At 43.4% G+C, this 18,609-nt stretch overlaps 1 protein-coding gene and 1 long non-coding RNA gene across 29 annotated transcripts in view; one reads left to right on the top strand and one right to left on the bottom strand.

Moving 5' to 3' along the window:
- The window catches only part of LOC310714002, a 54,738-nt gene that overhangs the window by 26,152 nt on the left and 9,977 nt on the right, over positions 1–18,609 (top strand). Inside the window, exon 2 of the long non-coding RNA XR_014529492.1 lies at positions 13,872–14,037. This is a non-coding gene — a long non-coding RNA (uncharacterized lncRNA). The remainder of the gene's footprint in view (positions 1–13,871; positions 14,038–18,609) is intronic.
- Positions 15,158–18,609, bottom strand: part of PTPRM (protein tyrosine phosphatase receptor type M) — a 395,597-nt gene continuing 392,145 nt past the window's right edge. For all 28 annotated transcript variants that reach the window (XM_083518504.1, XM_083518498.1, XM_083518477.1 and 25 more), the window contains 2 exons: positions 17,782–17,917; positions 15,158–15,957 (listed from right to left, as the gene is read on the bottom strand). In XM_083518504.1, the coding sequence (XP_083374630.1) occupies positions 15,904–15,957; positions 17,782–17,917 (190 nt within the window). In that variant the 3' untranslated portion in view covers positions 15,158–15,903. The remainder of the gene's footprint in view (positions 15,958–17,781; positions 17,918–18,609) is intronic.

Here is an 18,609-nt window from a genome sequence, read left to right as displayed (position 1 = left end):
CTACTAGACCAGATTGTCCACTAGGGCTACTAGGGGGTCATGGGGTTGCAGCAAATTAGCCATCACAGGGGTGTGGCTGTGTTGTTCTAGTTTTCTCACCAACTTCCTCCAGTGCTGGATTAAACCCTGTGGAGGCCCATCAAATTATCTCCTAATACGTTTTTGATTTTACCAACCAACAATTTTAATAAACCTAATCAATATTATTCTGATCCTTTGTCACAGGCCCCCTAAAAGGTGTGGGGCCTATTTGGTAATCCAGCACTGTCTTCCTCCCCTGCAAAGCTATTTTGGAAACTTAAGCATTGCAATTTTATAAATTGTTAGCACTTAAGTAAACTGAAAAGTGTATTTCTTTAGTTCAGAAGATGACCCTGCTGAAGTTACAGTTGCTTCTTTGCTCAGAGAAAAGTTGTGTTCTGGTTCTCTCCTCCTTCTTTATAGATAAATACAGTGGTACCTTGGTTTTCAAACATAATCCGTTCTGGAATACCGTTCGAGTTTCAAAATGTTCGAAAACTGACAACTCAGTACGGAAGCCTTAAAACAGAAAACTCAATACAGAAAACTCATTACAGTGGTACCTCTGGTTATGTACTTACCGTATTTTGCGCCCCATAGGACGCTCCGGCCCATAGGACGCACCTAGTGTTTTGGGGGGGAAATAAAGAAAAAAAAATTTATTTCCCCCCCAGATGCGGGGCTGGAAGAACCAGGTCGGGGAACAGTGGGAAGGCACGCTCTGCCTCCCCGCTGTCCCCCGAGCTTGTGGGGCTGGCGATGGGGAGAAGTGCGCTGATCCCGGGACTGCAGGCAGCTCTGCGCCACCATCCGGAGCGGGGCGGGACTTAGCGCCCCGCTCCCGATGGCTGTGCAGAGCTGCGCTGATCCCAGGACTGCAGGCAGCTCTGCGCGGCCATCGGGAGCGGGGCGGGGCTTCCCCCCGGCTCCCAGTGGCCGCGCAGAGCTGCGCTGATCCCGGGACGGCAGGCAGCTCTGCGCCGCCATCCGGAGCGGGGCGGGACTTAGCGCCCCGCTCCCGATGGCCGTGCAGAGCTGCACTGATCCCAGGACTGCAGGCAGCTCTGCGCGGCCATCAGGAGCGGGGCGGGGCTTCGACCCCGGCTCCCGGTGGCCACGCAGAGCTGCGCTGATCCCGGGACGGCAGGCAGCTCTGCACCGCCATCTGGAGCAGGGTGGGACTTAGCGCCCCGCTCCGGATGGCGGCGCAGATCTGCCTGCAGTCCCGGGACTGCAGGCAGCTCTGCGCGGCCATCGGGAGCAGGGTGGGGCTTCGCCCCCGGCTCCCGGTGGCTGCGCAGAGCTGCGCTGATCCCGGGACTGCAGGCAGCTCTGCGCCGCCATCCGGAGCGGGGCGGGACTTAGCGCCCCGCTCCCGATGGCCGCGCAGAGCTGTGCTGAGCCGGGGACTGCAGGCAGCTCTGCGCAGCCCTCGGAGCCGGTCTCCCGAGGGTTGCGCAGAGCTTCCTGAAGCCTGGAGAGCGAGAGGGTCGGTGCGCACTGACCCCTCTCGCTCTCCAGGCTTCAGCGAAAGCCTGCATTCGCCCCATAGGACGCACACACATTTCCCCTTAATTTTTGGAGGGGGAAAAGTGCGTCCTATAGGGCGAAAAATACGGTAATTCATTCTGGAGGTCCATTCTTAACCTGAAATTGTTCTTAACCTGAAGCACCACTTTAGCTAATGGGGCCTCCCACTGCTGCTGCGCCGCCGGAGCATGATTTCGGTTCTCATCCTGAAGCAAATTTCTTAACCCGAGGTACTATTTCTGGGTTAGCGGAGTCTGTAACCTGAAGTGTATGTAACCCGAGGTATCACTGTACAGAAGTCGCGTGGCATATAGGACTTCCAAGGCAAGTTCGAAAACTGAAGCATTTACTTCTGGGTTTACGGCGTTTGAAAACCGAAATGTTCGTCAACGGAGATGTTCTAAACCGAGGTACCATTGTAGTAGATACTTAAACATTGCATTCTAATACTTAGAACTTAAGTGTCTTTTCTTGGTTCAGAAGGAGTCCCTGCTGTCAAAATTTCTAGTATGGGTTCATACCAAAGGAACTATATTATTCAGTGGTAAACCCCACTGATTTCCATGGGGATTGCTCCCTCATAAATATGTGCAAGATTGCAACCTGAATTGGTTAGTCTTAAAGGTGCAACACAGGACCAAGAACATGGGCCCCCATAAATTTCCAGACCTGTGGGGGGGGAGAATTATCCCCCTTCTACAGACTATTCACTTCTATGTCTTTTTTCCAGAATGTGGAAAAACATAGAGCAATATTGGGCTAGGACCTAGAGACCAAGGAAATTCACTGTGGGATCTTGGACCAGTCACTGTCTCTCAGCCTAACCTACCTCATATGGTTGCTATGAGGATCACAGGCCCTTGAGTGGCACCTTGGAGGAAAGGTGGAATGGATATAAACGTAATAAATAAGGAATAAATAAAATAAACAGCCTCTCTCCAGCCTACCTACTGCCAGGAGGGGGGGCAGGTTTGGAATAATGAAAAAGCGTAACCCCAAACTGCAAAGAAATAAGAATATGGGGCACAGCTGGGATATCCACACCTACACACATTGGGCTTGGCATGTAAGCCCATGGCACATCCCATGTTTGGCTGTCCGTTGCAGCATGCTTGCTGGGTGGGGAGTGCAGGAAGCTCACAATCCACGATCCTGTGCTACATTTAGCTTCTGCACATTGAATTCTCATCCAAACCATCCTCTGCACCACCCTACTTTTTATAACATCATTTTAAGTTTGCTGAAGCATTTTATAGGTTTGTTTTTTTAATCCTCACAAGAACCATGTAAAGTAGATTGTACTGCAATTTTAGAAAAACAACAGAAGGAACAGTACTATCACCTTTAACAAATTTATTATGGCATAAGCCTTTTGGGCGCCAAAGCAAACCTCATCAGATGCATCATTCTTGGTATTCCATGAAAGCTTATGGAATAATATGTTTGCTAGCTTATAAAGTGCTACTTCATAATTGTTTCATTTCTGGTGTAAGTTATGGCTAGTTGGCTGCGTCTTTGAGTAATGTACCCAACACCACACAACTAGCAAGTGATAGAGGAGGATTTTAAAGTTAAGTCTCCAGATCCCCTGGTATGTTTGTCTTTTCAATGTATAAAGACAAGGAGACTGTTGGCAGTTTTGCTGAGAAGGAAAATAGTCTACCCAATTGAAGTGTGATGTAGCTGAAGGGGTTTAAGTATTAGAACCATCAACTCCACCTCACAAATCACAGCATCCTCTCACAGACCTGATTACAAAGGATAATCCTCAGAAATAAATGGCATGAGCATGCACAGAGTGCACCTGTCTCATCACCAAGGAACCTCTATTTGTATTTAATAAGGGGATTCTACATCAAGTGTTATTTGTATAAATAATCCATTTAATAACAACAGTAGTAGTAGTAGTAGTAGTAGTAGTAGTAGCAGTAGGGCCGGCTGGATCAGGCCAAAGGCCTGTTTAGTGCAGCATCCTGTTCTCACAGTAGCCAGTCAGCCAACCAACCAGCCAATCAAACACCCATACCATTTAAAAAACCCTTTCAAATACTGTATTTTTCGCTCCATAGGGCGCACCAGACCATAGGGCGCACCTAGTTTTTAGGGGGGGGGATAAAGAAAAAAAATTATTCCCCCCCCCCAGCCCCAAAGAGCAAAGAAGCCAAGACAGCGAGTGGGATCCATCCCGCTGGCTGTCTTGGCTTCGTTTTTAGCCGCGGGGCTGGGGTGGGAGAAGCCCGAGCTTCCCCGACCCCACCCCCCAGAACGGGTCTGGGAGCGGCGGCGAGATTGCGCGCAACCTCACCTTCAATCCCGGAGCTTGCTGCTATCAAGCTGCCTGAAGCCCGGGGTGCGCAACGAGAGCAGGAACTCCCACTGGGTTCCGAAGGCTTGCGGATAGCTGCCTGAAGCCTGGAGAGCGAGAGGGGTCAGTGCACACTGACCCCTCTCGCTCTCCAGGCTTCAGCGAAAGCCTGCATTCGCTCCATAGGATGCACACACATTTCCCCTTCATTTTTGGAGGGGAAAAAGTGCATCCTATAGAGTGAAAAATATGGTAAAAATCAGGAATGCACAGCTTTCATACTTTTCTCAAATCTACACACACCCACACACCCTACAGTTCCAATAACAAACAAGTGTTGAAAATTGCAACACACACAGAATCCACCTACTATTTGCCTTGTTGATTGTGGTGGATCTAAACACAGGAGAAAAGCACTATAAATAAGTTGGAAATTAAATCGTTTTAACAAAAGAAAAAAAATCCCAATGAGAAATCCTGTTTTAAACAATTCTAGCTCTCTGGCACCATCTGGCGCAGTTTCTTTACTAATGTAGGTGTGTTGCTGCTGCTTACCAGAGGGTAGAGGGGAGGGGTGCAAACATACTGACAGAGCCAAACTGGCATGCCTGCTGGTACATTTGCACAACACCCGTCTCCCTGCCACCTTGCGGTAAGCAGCAGTTTTGTGGCAAGTATTGTTGTCCCACACTCACTAGTGATCTAGTTCCACTCTAAATATGTAGGAAGAAGCTCTGACACACATGTAGAAACTTGTGGACAGGCATAGTCTCTAAGGAAACATGAAGTGTCTGCAGTCAAGATGTTTGCTCTTTTAGCTGATGAGATTCCATTTACAAATGTCTTCACAACTAATGCAATGGGAAAGGAGGAAATTTGAAAATCTGGATATAAGTTTAGCTTCTCCCTCCCCTATGGGCATTCCCACTTTGCCAAAATCTGTTCAGACAGAGGGATAAGATGAGAATAAAGTCCTAACTGCTATTAAAATTACAAAATCTGAACTTTTAGCTTGATAGATCTCTAAATCTCTTTAATGCAGCTAGCATGTGTGGAACAGATGTTGCCAGTTCTGTTCTGTATGCACAGGCACCTCTGAGATCCAGCAAGGGGAAACCTTAAAATATATCAAGGTCTTCTTTAAAGCTGCAGTAGCTAAGCAAGCCTTCCCCAACTGGGTGCCTTCCAGAAGGTTTGGACTACAATTTCCATTAAAGCCATCTGGAGTGCACCAAGTTAAGGAAGGCTGAGCTAGGTCAATGATATCAGAGGGCACATGTGTAAAGACAAAGGCGGCTTTCGGGATTGCTAGTTTCTCCTAGTGACACAAAGCATGAGGTAAGAAGGCTAGTTTAATTCAAATGGGTATAGCGGAATATCAGGATAGAGGATTTTTTATAAAGGAAAAGCTAAGGGAAGCCCATGCAGAGAGCAACTGAACTGGGGCTATTTCCCTTTAAGAAGACAATGGAATTAAAAATGAGGCACAAACTGTATGAATGGCCAAGGCCAGCTTAAGGCAGTACTGGTGCATTTCCCAGAGGAGGACGCCTTCCCCTCAAAAGGAATGTATGAAATAAGGTACCCAAAAATATATGTTATGGTATCTTAAAGACTAGCGCAGTTATTGCAGCATACGCTATTGTACTCTGAACACCCAGAGTTTCACCACTCTCAGCAAAACACAAACAAAAGCAATTTTGCAACCTTAATCAACAGAAAGAAAATACTTTGAACACGTTCAGTTTCATATTTTAAACTCACTACTTACTGTTTTTGCTCACTTTCTAACTTGGGTCAGTCACCAGCTCTCAGCCTGACCTATAAAGGGCCATATTTCTCTGGGTTCCCTACCTCCACAAATTAGAACAGCTTCAACTCTTCAAACGATATAGCATGATTACTGTACGTATTATTAATGCATTAAACCTATTTCTGTTTAATTGCAACAAAAATTGATTCCCAAGAACAGTTACCTTAGTCCTGCACCCACTCAAGGTGAGACACTGTGGAAAGCAGAGAGTTGTATTTTATTTTTATTTTTACTATTTTAGTTTTACAGGCTGAATAGTAAAGAGTTGGCATCTGTCCTGATTGCCTATCAAATAAAAAATAACCTCAGACTTTCCAATGTTCTGCTTCAGCAGCAAAACCATTGAGATAAGTAGATCACACACAAGTGGGGAGCTGCCTGTAGGTGCCTTCCTTTCATGGTTTTTTGAGGGATGAGTAGGTGGAGATCCTGTTACACAAGAGGAGTAGGAGGCATTGGTGGTAAAACACTACCAATTTTGCCTCAGGGCTCAGAAGGTCCTATGAACCAGTCTGAGTTCTCAAACTCTGGTAACCTCAGGAAAGGAAATCTTATGACTGACTGGATTTTTTAAACCCAAAATGTGACTGTGAGTGCAGAGTTCGGCTATTCCTGTTCCACCAGTAAGCTAGCCTTCACTTCTCTTCTGGAACCAGAGCATGATTTTATGCCCATTTGTCATCATTGAGTAGAATCTCTTAATCTCCATACATCTGCAGAGTATAGTTTAACATATACTTAGGCATACCACCTTAGGACAGCGTGATTTGTAATTTGAGTGTCCTTCTTGTCAGTATATTGACACTGCATACCGCATAGTAATTACAAAATCAGAACAGCTACAAACAGCCCTTCCTCAGTTACTAAATTGCATTCCGCAAGTGTATATAAATTTGTCTATATGGGTAGGATATCAGCCCTGAAAACAGGGTCATAAACATGTTTTCTGCCTGTTGAGCACAGATTTTATAGTTGCAATTCTACTTCCAGTTATATTGCAAAGCAATTTTAGCTTCTTTTCTCATTCAGTGCCAAAACTGGTCTTTGTCACAGAACTACCCCTGGGAACCGACTTTTAAAGCTCTATTAGAAGAAGACTGAATAAGCACAAAATGGTTGCTTGTCGTTTGAGTTATTCTCCTCGTCCCCTCAACCTCTTGATAGCAAGTAAAATAAAATGACGGGAGTTGCATTTCATAACAAGCAGGGATGCTGTTAATAAATCCCCCAAATGTCATAGCAAGCAGGGGAGCTTTTCAGCCCTTCTCTTACACGTTTGCTGGGTGAGCTTATGCAGCACCAGCTCCTTGCCCACAATTCCACCCTTACCTTGCTGAACAGGAAGTCCAGCTGTGCAAGTCTAGGACCATTTTAGTTTGGTCTACAACGAGGCTGGAAATAAGAACTCACTACTTTGGTTCAAAAGCATTGCCGCAAATGTGGGCATCTTTCAATGATGTTTATACTTGCAAAGCCATTCAATGCCCCTTATAAAGTCTTTGTTTACCCAAGCTTCCCCAGTCGCTGACTGTTAACATTTTTTTTTTTAATTTTGTACACTGTATTGGTGATATACAGATGCACTTTATTTTTATCTCATTTTTACATTTTTTAATTGAACGTTGTATTTTTAGGTTTTATGTAACTCACTTAAGATTATTTTATTTATTCTGTTAAGCAATATAGTTTTTTGAATAAGTGTGTCGATTTGTGTGGAAATGCTAGATTCCCATTTACAATGGGGGAAGCCTTGGCAAATGGCTTGCACTGAACATAGAGAAATAAGGGAAGCCTTTTGCCGTATTTTTAAATTCTATTTAAACAATTTATAAGCCACTTAAATACTCATAGAATCATAGAATCATAGAGTTGGAAGAAACCACAAGGGCCATCGAGTCCAACCCCCTGCCAAGCAGGAAACACCATCAGAGCACTCCTGACATATGGTTGTCAAGCCTCTGCTTAAAGACCTCCAAAGTAGGAGACTCCACTACACTCCTTGGCAGCAAATTCCACTGTCGAACAGCTCTTACTGTCAGGAAGTTCTTCCTAATGTTTAGGTGGAATCTTCTTTCTTGTAGTTTGGCTCCATTGCTCCGTGTCCGCTTCTCTGGAGCAGCAGACACGGAGCAATGGAATACTATCATTTCTAAGTGGTGTACAAGAAATACAATGCAAAAAAGAGAGAAAAAGATAAAGATCAGTTAAAACTATAAAACCAGACTTCAGTTCCTGCTGGAATAAAAAAGTCTTCCTTAGGCACTGGAGATAGGCTCCATTGGTGCTGCCACAATAGTGCATACACGCACAACCAGTTTACACCAGTTAGAAATGTTCCACAGAGCCTTAAAGACTAACAAATGTACAATGACACAAGCTTTTGTGGACTTGAGTTGAGTTCATCACATGCATTTAGTGTTATCCTTTGTTTGGAGGCAGACACAAGTGAATATGTATGTGGGAACTGTAAACGGCAAAGAAGTACAAGAACTTTGTGGCAGTTCAACTGAAGCTTAACGTATGTGAAGTAATTACAAGTGTCTGCTTACAGCAGCATTAGCTGATCACACAATCATCTCAGCATTTCTTTTTTTTAAAATTCTTTTTATTAGTTTCAGTTCACTATACAACACCAAACACTAATAAAACAAAAAAGACAAAATGAAAAAAACAAAAAAGAAAAGAAAAACATTGCATAACAAAAAACACCAACAAATTAAACATACAATAACTAAATAACACGACAATAGTTGACTTCCCTTCAACTCAGTTTTGGACTATGTTACAAAAGATTTTCTTTCTGCAGTTTCACTTTCTTAAATCTCTTTACGTCGCAGCCACTATATCGAGCCTACTGTGATTTTTAAATTTCTTACATCTCAGCATTTCTAATGAACACCTGTTAAGGGGACAGGAAGCTACTGCCTCTTAAAAAAAAAAATTAGTTCAAACTCAGCTATTTCATGCCCTTTCCAATTCTGCTGTTGGAGTTATTGCAGATTAGTTAGCACCCTTAAATCGTTTTCTCATATGAGCAGTGTTAAGTTCCACATTTCTTTTTGATCCATGTTTATGGGTGAATTCTGATCCTAATAATTGATTCTGAATTAAATTAATGAATGACAAGCAGAATTGCATGACCTTGTATATGTGGAGTCAATAAAAGAATTTACCAATGAAATATGCAGTAGAAGAAACAGAGGGGAAATTGGCCCAATAGAGAAGTCATTGCATATATTTTGCTTCATGGAAATCATAGAATTGTAGAGTTTGAAGGGACCCTGAGGAGGTCCAACCCCCTGCAGTACAGGAATATGCAGCTGTCCGATAAGGGGATTGAATCTGCAACCTTGGAGCTATCACCAACTGAGCAAAAGCGAAGACCCAATGTAAATGGCCAACTTTTCAGAGCTTTAGTCCAAACAAGCAAAATCAGTTTTCCCTATACTGTTTCTGACTGTTTTGAGTAAGCAGTTGACTTGACACAGTCCTGCAAGAATGAGCAGCTGAGTTTAATTTGTCTCTTTAGTAATTCTACTGATAATGTCAAAACTTGCAATTTACAACAAGAAGATCCTGGCTGTTTCTGAGAGGTAACCACAGAGGTAACCTTAATAGGTTTTACGGTGATGAACATGAGAATTTCATTGCAAAATTATTCAGGCTGGTTGGTTATGAAGAGCATTTAATAGCATAGCTTGGTCTACGGCTAAGTGAAAGGTTTGATAAAATTACAACATAGGGCTTTAGATGAAGTGTTAGCAGATTAATTTGGAATGTGGAGTACTGTCGTTGTACCAGTGTTGACACACTGTCCAGTTCATCACAAGATATTAAGCAGTCATATAGGTTGGTTAATGTTAACGGAAGGGCAGTGTGGGAAGTCAGGCTTGCAATGAAGATAGACAAATGCTATTTTAAAATGGAAAATAGGTGTTCTGTATTTTAAAGTCAAGCAATGGAAGCATTGCCTAGCCTGGAATAAGAATAAATTCTAAATAGAAAAGTGGGGAAATAACTGATAATATCCCATTTCTGAATAAGGTAGTGGCTGGTCAACTTTGAGGGTGTTTGGAGGTAATGAGTTTTAAAGATGCATTTAACCTGTCTTCAAGCCTGGATCTGACAGTGAAACTGCCTTGGTCATCCTGGTTAACCAAGTGTCAGGAGCAGAGCTGGACTTACCATTAGACAAATCAAGGCACTTGCCCCAGGTGGTGGGATCCTGCCAGGATCCAGAGTTGGCAGATCTCACTGTGATGCCTGCCTGTCACCATGCCACCCTACTGGCATCACCACAGGCCTGGTGGCGTTGGGGTTTCAGGGAGATCTCAAGAGCTTTCACCACTGCTGCTGACCCTCCTCTGGTGGTGTGGGGTGGGTGGGAGGCACCCATTGTGGTGCCAGAGTTCCAAAGGTGCCTCCTGGCCCCCCTTCACCAGAGAAGTGAGAAGCAGGTTCCAGAGGTGGAGGCCCCTCACCACAGAAGTGATAGTGGCTTCTGGGTTCTTGCAAGAAGCTGTTTCTCTGGTGCCACTGCAAATGCCTCCTGCCCTACCCTGGTCCCAGGGAAGTAAGTAGGAGCAGCTGCCATGTTGCCTTCTGAGTTCTGGTAAGATTGCGCTAGAATGCAAAAGCTGCTACTGCTTCTCCCATGGGGGGGGGGGGGGCTGCCACAAGAACCTGGAAGTTGATGCTGCAGCCATGAGACCTGGTAAACTGTGTGACCCTGGCTTTGGCAGGTATGGGTGGCAATGGCCATGGGAGACAGCAACTTCCCATTTCGCCTCAGGTGGCAAAACGAGACAGACAACCTCTGAGAGAGAGAGAGAGAGAGAGAGAGAGAGAGAGAGGGAGAGGGAGAGAGGGGCAAGGGAAGTGCAACTCTGCTGGTTCTGTTTGCTATCAAACATGACATCCTTCTGTGGAAGGTGGAAACATGCTGTTATGTACAGGATCACTTCCAAAAAGCAACATTGGGGGATTTCTGCTTAGTGGGGTAGGAGAGCTGAAAATAATGCCAATATATTTCACATCTGGCAAGCTCTTAGAGCAAAATATACACCAGGAGGCTTTGTTTGGTCAGAATTGAATATACACTTCCAGAGTTAATGCTAAATACATTACTTCTGGTAAAATAACATCGCCCGTCCCTTCAGAACAGCACTCACCTATCTCTTAGGACTGACTGACCCATGTTTGACTGCTGTTTCATCACTGTTGTGCCAGAAGCGGTTTAGTCATGCTGGCCACATGACCTAGAAAGCTGTCTGTGGACAAACACCGGCTCCCTCGGCCTGAAGCAAGATGAGCGCCGCACTCCATAGTCGCCTCTGACTGACTGGACCTAACTGTCCAGGGGTCCTTTACCTTTACCTTACTTCTGGTAAATGAGGCACCCTAGCCCCAAGAGGGCTGTGGGAAACTGTGTCCCTGGCCTTTTAGAAGTGCATTGGTTGTCAGATGTGGTTTTTTCAGCTCTCCTACCCTACTTGCTTGGCCTGTGGCTATTATACTGCAGGGGTTCATTCCATGTACTCTTTCAACAGCTATATGAAGCTTCAAGGTAAGGTCATCAGATTTGAGTAAGGTACCATGTATGCTGATGACACACAGTTCTTTCTGTCTCCATTGCATCTGAATCAGCTGCAGCAGTGCAGATGGTAGACCAGTGTCTGGAAGCAGTAATGACCTTTATGAGGGGAGGGCTAACAAAATGAGAATGATTCCTAAAAAGACAGAGGCACTCTTGGTTGGTGGTTCATGTATTTGGGAAATGGAGGAAGAACCTGTTCTGGACAGATTTGCACTCCCCTTGAAGGAGCAGACACATAGTTTTGGATCCAGGTTTGTCATGGGAAACCCAAATGGCTGCAGTGGTTAAGAGTACCTGTCTCCAGCTAGGGTTGTTTTGCCAGCTATAGCCATTCCTGGATTGGGATAGCCCTGCCACAGTGATCCATTGTAACTTCATGGCTAAATTACTGTAATGTGCTCTACATTAGCTTTCCTTGAAGATGGTTTGGAGGCTGTAGCGGTTGTTGAATGCTGCTGCAAGTATTGACTGGCCTATTATTATATATGGGACTCATAGAAAGGTGGGGGTCATGTGACTTTGTCATTTTGCCCATTGTGTAACAAACTGGTAGCATTTGCTCTTGAGCTCTTATGCATGCATAGGTACAAACATACCTGTGTGCATGCCCGATATGGAAAAAAGGTAGTAGAGGGCAAGGGATGGAGTGATGGAGTGGAAGGATACAAACAGAGCAAAACAAGCACAATATGGATACATTCCATCTTCCTCCACCCATTCGGATGGGTGGCAAACTGCAGAATAGCCACCATTTCCATGATGGAACATGCGAAAGCTAACCTGCCTGTTGCATGCACAGAAAATTCCAATCAGAAAAATCAGTTTGTGGAATAGCATTTCTTGGCTGGAAGCACACCATTTCTTCCTTAGTTCCCAAGTACAGGAGGAACAATACAAATAGCACTGGCTTCAAGTGTGTGCTTCTGATACAAATTAAGACAAGTTAAGCTGTTTTGCCAGCAAAGGTCAGCTCTTTTTAAGTCTAATTTGGCAGGTACCTTGCAGGCATTTGATACAAAACCTGCAAGGACTAAAGGACACAGAGTCAGAAATCTGATAATTAAGCCTTCAAGGGCCTGTATCAGATTCACTTCTTTTTCTCAGGTGGGAAGCTTCTACCTGCCTTGCATCGTGAAGTATTTCACACCCAGTTAGAATCTATATATATTGACCGCCATACTTTTACAAATCAGAACTGCTAAGAGATGTAATAAAATAACCAGTTTAATTTGTGTTACATTTTGAAGAAAGTGTGAGCAGAAGCCATACAGATAATGAACAGTATATTCCAGCAATGTACATTTTAAGTGGAGCAGACTAGATCCCTGCCCTACTGCCATGCCCAACCATGCTTGCCAGTTGTATGTCCAAATATAGCTGTGGCCTATTTTCAACCCACAAATGTGTATAATCTGTCCTCATTCCCACCACACACGAGCTGGAACCTGTGACTGCTTCTGTAAAATCTGAAGTACAAGTTCAAATGTGCAGGTACTGTTCAGCTTATTTGTTTTGTGAGAGTCTGCTCCCAGCTTTCAGTGTTTTTAGCCAATGAATGAAAACATAGCAATGACTGGCATTTTGAAAAGCAGATCTAGCGAAATAGAAAATCAGTTACACACCAGTGTCTAGTGAAGCAACTTTTTGGTTACTTTTTCAGTCTTCTCTGCCCTGTTGGTTGCCACTCTTGACTGATGTTAACACTTCTTCTTTAAAGTCGGTGTTAGAACTTTAATGAAAAATTGCTATCTGTATGAGGCCTCAGCTTCAGGATGCTTTTATCCAGATATGTTACCTAGGATTATTTCCATTTCCAGGTACATTTTCTTCTGTTAGAGAAGAACTACAAGAAGCTATTGTTAGCTTCCTGAAGCAAGATGTCGAGCCTGGGGCCCTTCCTTGTAAAATAATTTTTTAATAACCAGGAAAATGTGTGCATTAGAACAAGGGTTGCTCCAATATGAGTGCAATTAGAAGAAGAGTTTGGATTTGATATCCCGCCTTTCACTCCCTTTAAGGAGTCTCAAAGCGGCTAACATTCTCCTTTCCCTTCCTCCCCCACAACAAACACTCTGTGAGGTGAGTGGGGCTGAGAGACTTCAAAGAAGTGTGACTGGCCCAAGGTCACCCAGCAGCTGCATGTGGAGGAGCGGAGACGCGAACCCGGTTCCCCAGATTAGGAGACTACCGCTCTTAACCACTACACCACACTGGCTCTCAGTGTCAAGAAAGTGTCCTGCAGGGATAGAACTTGGAAAAAGTTATTAATGGGAAAAGTTAAGGTACTTATCTGTACCTTTTCTGTGTTTGAAAACTTAACTTTTTGGCTGCAATATTTTTGAAAGCTGGTTCTTATTATGGTAGAGGGTTTATCCTTCTCATTTATCACCAACAGCTACACTGCAATTACCTTCCCAGTTAGTCATGAGAGTGTAATGTCAAAATGACTCAAAGCATTTAGTAGAAAATTTCACTATGCTCCATAAAAGATTTTTAACATTAGATATAGTGCAGGATAACATATTTTAACAATAATGGTTACATGATTTTGTAAGAACAAACAAGGATTCACTTTGACTTTAATATACGTCTTTTCTCTCCCTTAGTGTAACCTGATTGACCAGAATTCAAATTGGGAGCTGGCGGGGACTCCTGTCGTACCATGTGGCCTGCCCAGGGATTTCCCAACTACCAGCCGCCTAGTCATGTGTTGCTTCCGGGGGCTTGGGGCCCGATGCAACAGGCTGCAACTGCCGCTCACATTGGGACCAGGTAAAAGAGGTCATTTTCTTTCTCTCCAATTAGGACCACAAAGACATATAGTGAGGTGAGAAACACTCTGCACAGATTCAAGCTTTGTACACATCATACATTTGAAGCAGATGGCTTCACCTAAAGAATCCCAGATTCTTTACCTTTACCACAGCTACAGTTCCCAGCACCCTTTTTGCAGCTCCAGCTGATTTGCCAGCTCTGGCTGCTCCTGGACAGATATAATATTGCCACAAGGACCAAAGCCCTTGTGGTTTCTGACTGAACCACTGTAAATGCACTCAGTGTTGGGGGTGGTCTTGAAGATGGTCTGGAAACTTCTGTTCAGAGGGGCAGCCCATCAGGAGCATGTTTAATACCTAACATCACATACTAGGGGTTTGTATCAGTATTGGATTTTGGGCTTGTCAGGGGTGAAGTGGGGTTTATACAAGGTGATACAAGTCAAAGCAGTGGCTCTTGAAGCGATTCGGTTCATGGTGTTTGGTGATCCAGATATGTATGACAAAAGCAAAACTAAATGTCTTTAAGGAAACCACCAGGGAAGGGTGACAGGGGAAGGGAAAGCAAATGCCATAGGGAAAGCTTGTAATTAGAAGGAATGATTTTACCAAGAAAGTTAATCGCTTTTAGTTCTTCTCTTCTACCACCCTCAAATTAAATGAAGATTATAATATCGTAATATATTTATTTATATCCCCACCTCATTCCTTGACAGGCGGCTTAGTTACAGATAACTAGCGCAAAAGTCATTGGACCTATTTGTCTGTAATTTGGCAGGTTTCTTACCCAGGGAAAATATTATTTGACTGAAGATAGTAAGGATTGGTTTTTGGAATGTTATGTACAAAGGAAATGTATACATGTTCAAATGCTGAGCTATGACCTCTCAGGAATCAGAATGTCCAACTCTGCCACAGTAATGTAATCATTTGAAAGCCTTGTACTAAGTTAAGCTGAAGGCAGTTCCATGCCATAGCAGTCTATTTATTAAATGAGATTTGTATTGTATATGTATTTATTTATTAAGCTGAGAAGCCAGACGGGGTAAACAAATGTTTACAGTATAATACATTAAGCATTTTCAGGGTTTAATAAAAATGATTGTCACTCACTGTGCTTCACAAAAGATTTCTTTTTAATGAATAAATAATTTGATGAAATCAAAAAAATATTTACAATATAAACAAATGGGGAAAAGCTTTGGATATATTAATCTGATCATCCTGTATTTTTTCCATTTTCTTAATGGAAAGTCTGTCAAGTCTCTCCTTTCTGAAACAATACAAGTTGGACAGAAAATACAATTCAGCAAAGTTAATGTGGTTTGTTTGTGTAGCTATTAGTTAGGTTGAAGCTACAAATGCTTTGTTTTATTAGGAGCAAATAGGATACAAATGTAACTAAAATACATTATCAAAATGCTAGACGGCATTCTCCACAGAACAAAAATGTACACTATAGTCTCTGACAACAACAGAGGATCACTGCCAACAAAAAAGTACAACAGAAAAGTACAAATTTCTTCATTAGAATAGAATTGTGCTCTTTAATTTACCAGGTGACTAGACTGGTATATCAAGTTGATGGATTTATATGATAGTGGTTTCCAATCACTGAAGTGCATTTTTTGTGTTACTGTGGGATTTGTAGGTGTCTCAAACAACGGCCATACTGTGGAAAATGGGCAGTGCAAGCATTATTTTTTTTTGGAAAGACGCTCTTGGGCTCTTAAAAAGAGCCAGTACAAAGCAATATAAGCATAACACTGAGAAGTCCTCATCTCATACACACAGATATCATGAAGCAACTTGCTTTGATTGTGGTGGTGAAAGGTTTTGATTCCTCCCAGCACTATTTGCACCATCAGCCAGAATTCAAGTACTCCAAAGCCACTTCATAGCAGAATTTATATTGATCCTGGAAAATCAAAACATGAAAACAATGTCAATTGCAGCAAGGACTAAATGAAGGGATACAGGTTTTCTTTTTCAATTACTGTATTTTTCGCTCTATAGGATGCACCTGACCATAGACACACCTTGTTTTAGAGGGGGAACAAGAAAAAAATAATTCTCCCCCTCTCTGCCCAGTGCCCCTTCAGCGAAGCGGCAGGAAGCGCTGCGCAGAGAGGGAGAATTTCCCCCCCTTGTTCTCCCCCTCTAAAACAAGGTGCCGTTCAAGGTGCATTCAGTCACCTTCAGGCGGCTACCTTGGAAGCCTGGAGAGTGAGAGGGGTCGGTGAAGGCAACCCGAAGCCTCCGGAGCGCTGCGGGAGTTCCCGTTGCGCTCCGGAGGCTTCGGGTTCCTTTCGACCTGCTCTTTGGGGCTGGCGGGGGGAAGCCCACTGCCAGCCCCAAAGAGCAGGTCAGGGAGCAGCAGAAAGGCACACAGCCTTCCCGCTGCTCCGCAAGCTTCTCGGGGCTTCCGGGGAAGCCCGGGCCCCCCCCCAGCCCCAAAGAGCAAAGAAGCCAAGACAGTGAGCGGGATGCATCCCACTCGCTGTCTTGGCTTCTGCTGGGAGAGGCTGCCTGCGCGCGGCTATGGCAATACCCCCACCTCCCGCAAAAGCCCACAGGAGCCGCGCACCCTTTAAGGAGCACGCAGCTCCTGTGGGCTTTTCTACGAGGAGGGAGAAGGGACTGACTGGCCATGTCAGTCCCTTCTCCCTCCTGAGGAAAAGCCCGCAAGAGCCGCATGGAGCTTGTGTGTGCGGAGCTTTTGGGGGCTTTTCCTGCCTGCCTCCCCCCTGCATTCGCTCCATAGGACGCACACACATTTCCCCTTCATTTTTGGAGGGGGAAAAGTGCGTCCTATAGAGCGAAAAAGACGGTAGTTATAATTACATAATAATACAAATTTCTGTGCAGATTTATACATGGTTAGTGTTCATCAGTTTTAAAATGCTATTGCATTGGCAATAAGATAAGGCAAATAAATAAGTAGAACACTTGGAAATTTCTGTTACAGAAAAGTGATAGAACAGAGGGGAAGGAAACAGCCATATATGTTTCTCTGAGCTCTTTGGTTCATATTTATTTTACCCTTCTTCCAAACACTGAAATCACAATGACCAAGTACTTCTTTAGCTATCCAAATGCCCTTTTAGCAGGATGCAACCTTCCTTACACTACTGATGAACAAACTAGACCATAATATCCTGATGCTTTGCGATGTCCTATATAGTTTTTATAGAACAACAGCTGGCATTTCAGCAATTCTACATATAAGAAGTTCCATAAAACACTCTACAAGGAAATAATTGCTCTTGGCCCTTTGTTTCTGAACTCTTTTAATCCTTCTGCAAGATAGAAGAGCCATAATTATATGCAATACTCTGAATGTCAAACTGAAATTCACAGTCTTGATAAATATTAGGAGATTAAGCTATTTATAAAATATATAATTTGAAAATCTGGCATTTCATTTTACATGACTATTATTTCTGCCACACAAAGGCTGTTCTCCATGTGGATTGCACTGCCAGAAAGGGAAATTAATAAGGATGTTCTGTTGAAAGTTGAAAGTTTTCACAAAAAAACCCCAGCATACACTGAACAAGTCTCCTTGGGAGGAAAGCAGTGTAAAATACTTTTACAAGCCAAGTGATTTCATTATCCCCTTTAGAAAACAACAGGCTTGCTTTTATGAACTGCTCTCAGTTTAAATCTCAAAAATGTCACTGTGCCTTATGATAATAGGAATTTCCCCCCCTACTTAGTAGAGCAGTTTAAAAGCTCATACCAGAAGGTCCACCATGTTAGGCTTATTATTCCTCAAGGTCTTCACAGCATGGAAAACATCAACAGCCCTCTGGTGTCGCAGCATTTCACAAACAATACTGATTGCACAAAACGTCCCACTGCGGCCACCTCCATTTCTGCAAGAAAAGCAATGACTTGATTATTTTGTAGCTTTGTGTTATTTTCCCTTAATAGTACACGTGGGTCTCCCCTCCCCCCAAAAAACCCAGTATGACATATGTTGATGTGCCAATCCACCTGGATTGTGATAATATTTGAGGGTTCATAGAGCATCTACTGCATTTAAGTCCCATAGCCTGATTTCAGGTAGGGGCTTTTTTAGTGTAGCGCTGAAACTATATGTTTCTTACTTTCTTGACTGTTCCTTCTAAACAACACCAGCCTATTTCACAAGGTGGGTGTTGGGGATTTGTGACAGTCTTGTTATTGAAGCAATCTCTGGCCATACCATATCTACATGTGGACACGCAAAGTTCACACATGTCTTGGAAGGTAACTAAATGGTTATATGTCCGCCAGTTTTTTAACAACTGAAGAAGAAACTTACAATTATTTATAAAAATGAAATTCAAATAGATTTTTTTTTTTAAAATCCTTAACTCTTCCAGTACAATAAAATACATAAAAGTGAAGTCCACCTGTTGGTCTTATTTCTTGTAGATATAAAACCTCTTTAATTCCACTTTATCTGATTACGTTTTAACTCATTGCCTCCAGAGAGCCTCTGGCAGTCAAGAGAAAAAGCAATGGGCTAAATGGACAAATATTTTGACCTGGGATAAAGCAGTTTCCTATGTTCTAATGTTTT

This window comes from Podarcis liolepis, assembly GCF_965112155.1.
Source record: "Podarcis liolepis genome assembly, chromosome: 8".
Taxonomy (NCBI): Eukaryota; Metazoa; Chordata; class Lepidosauria; order Squamata; family Lacertidae; genus Podarcis; species Podarcis liolepis.
Note: the sequence above shows the minus strand (reverse complement) of the source record. Positions and strands in the feature narration are given on the sequence as shown.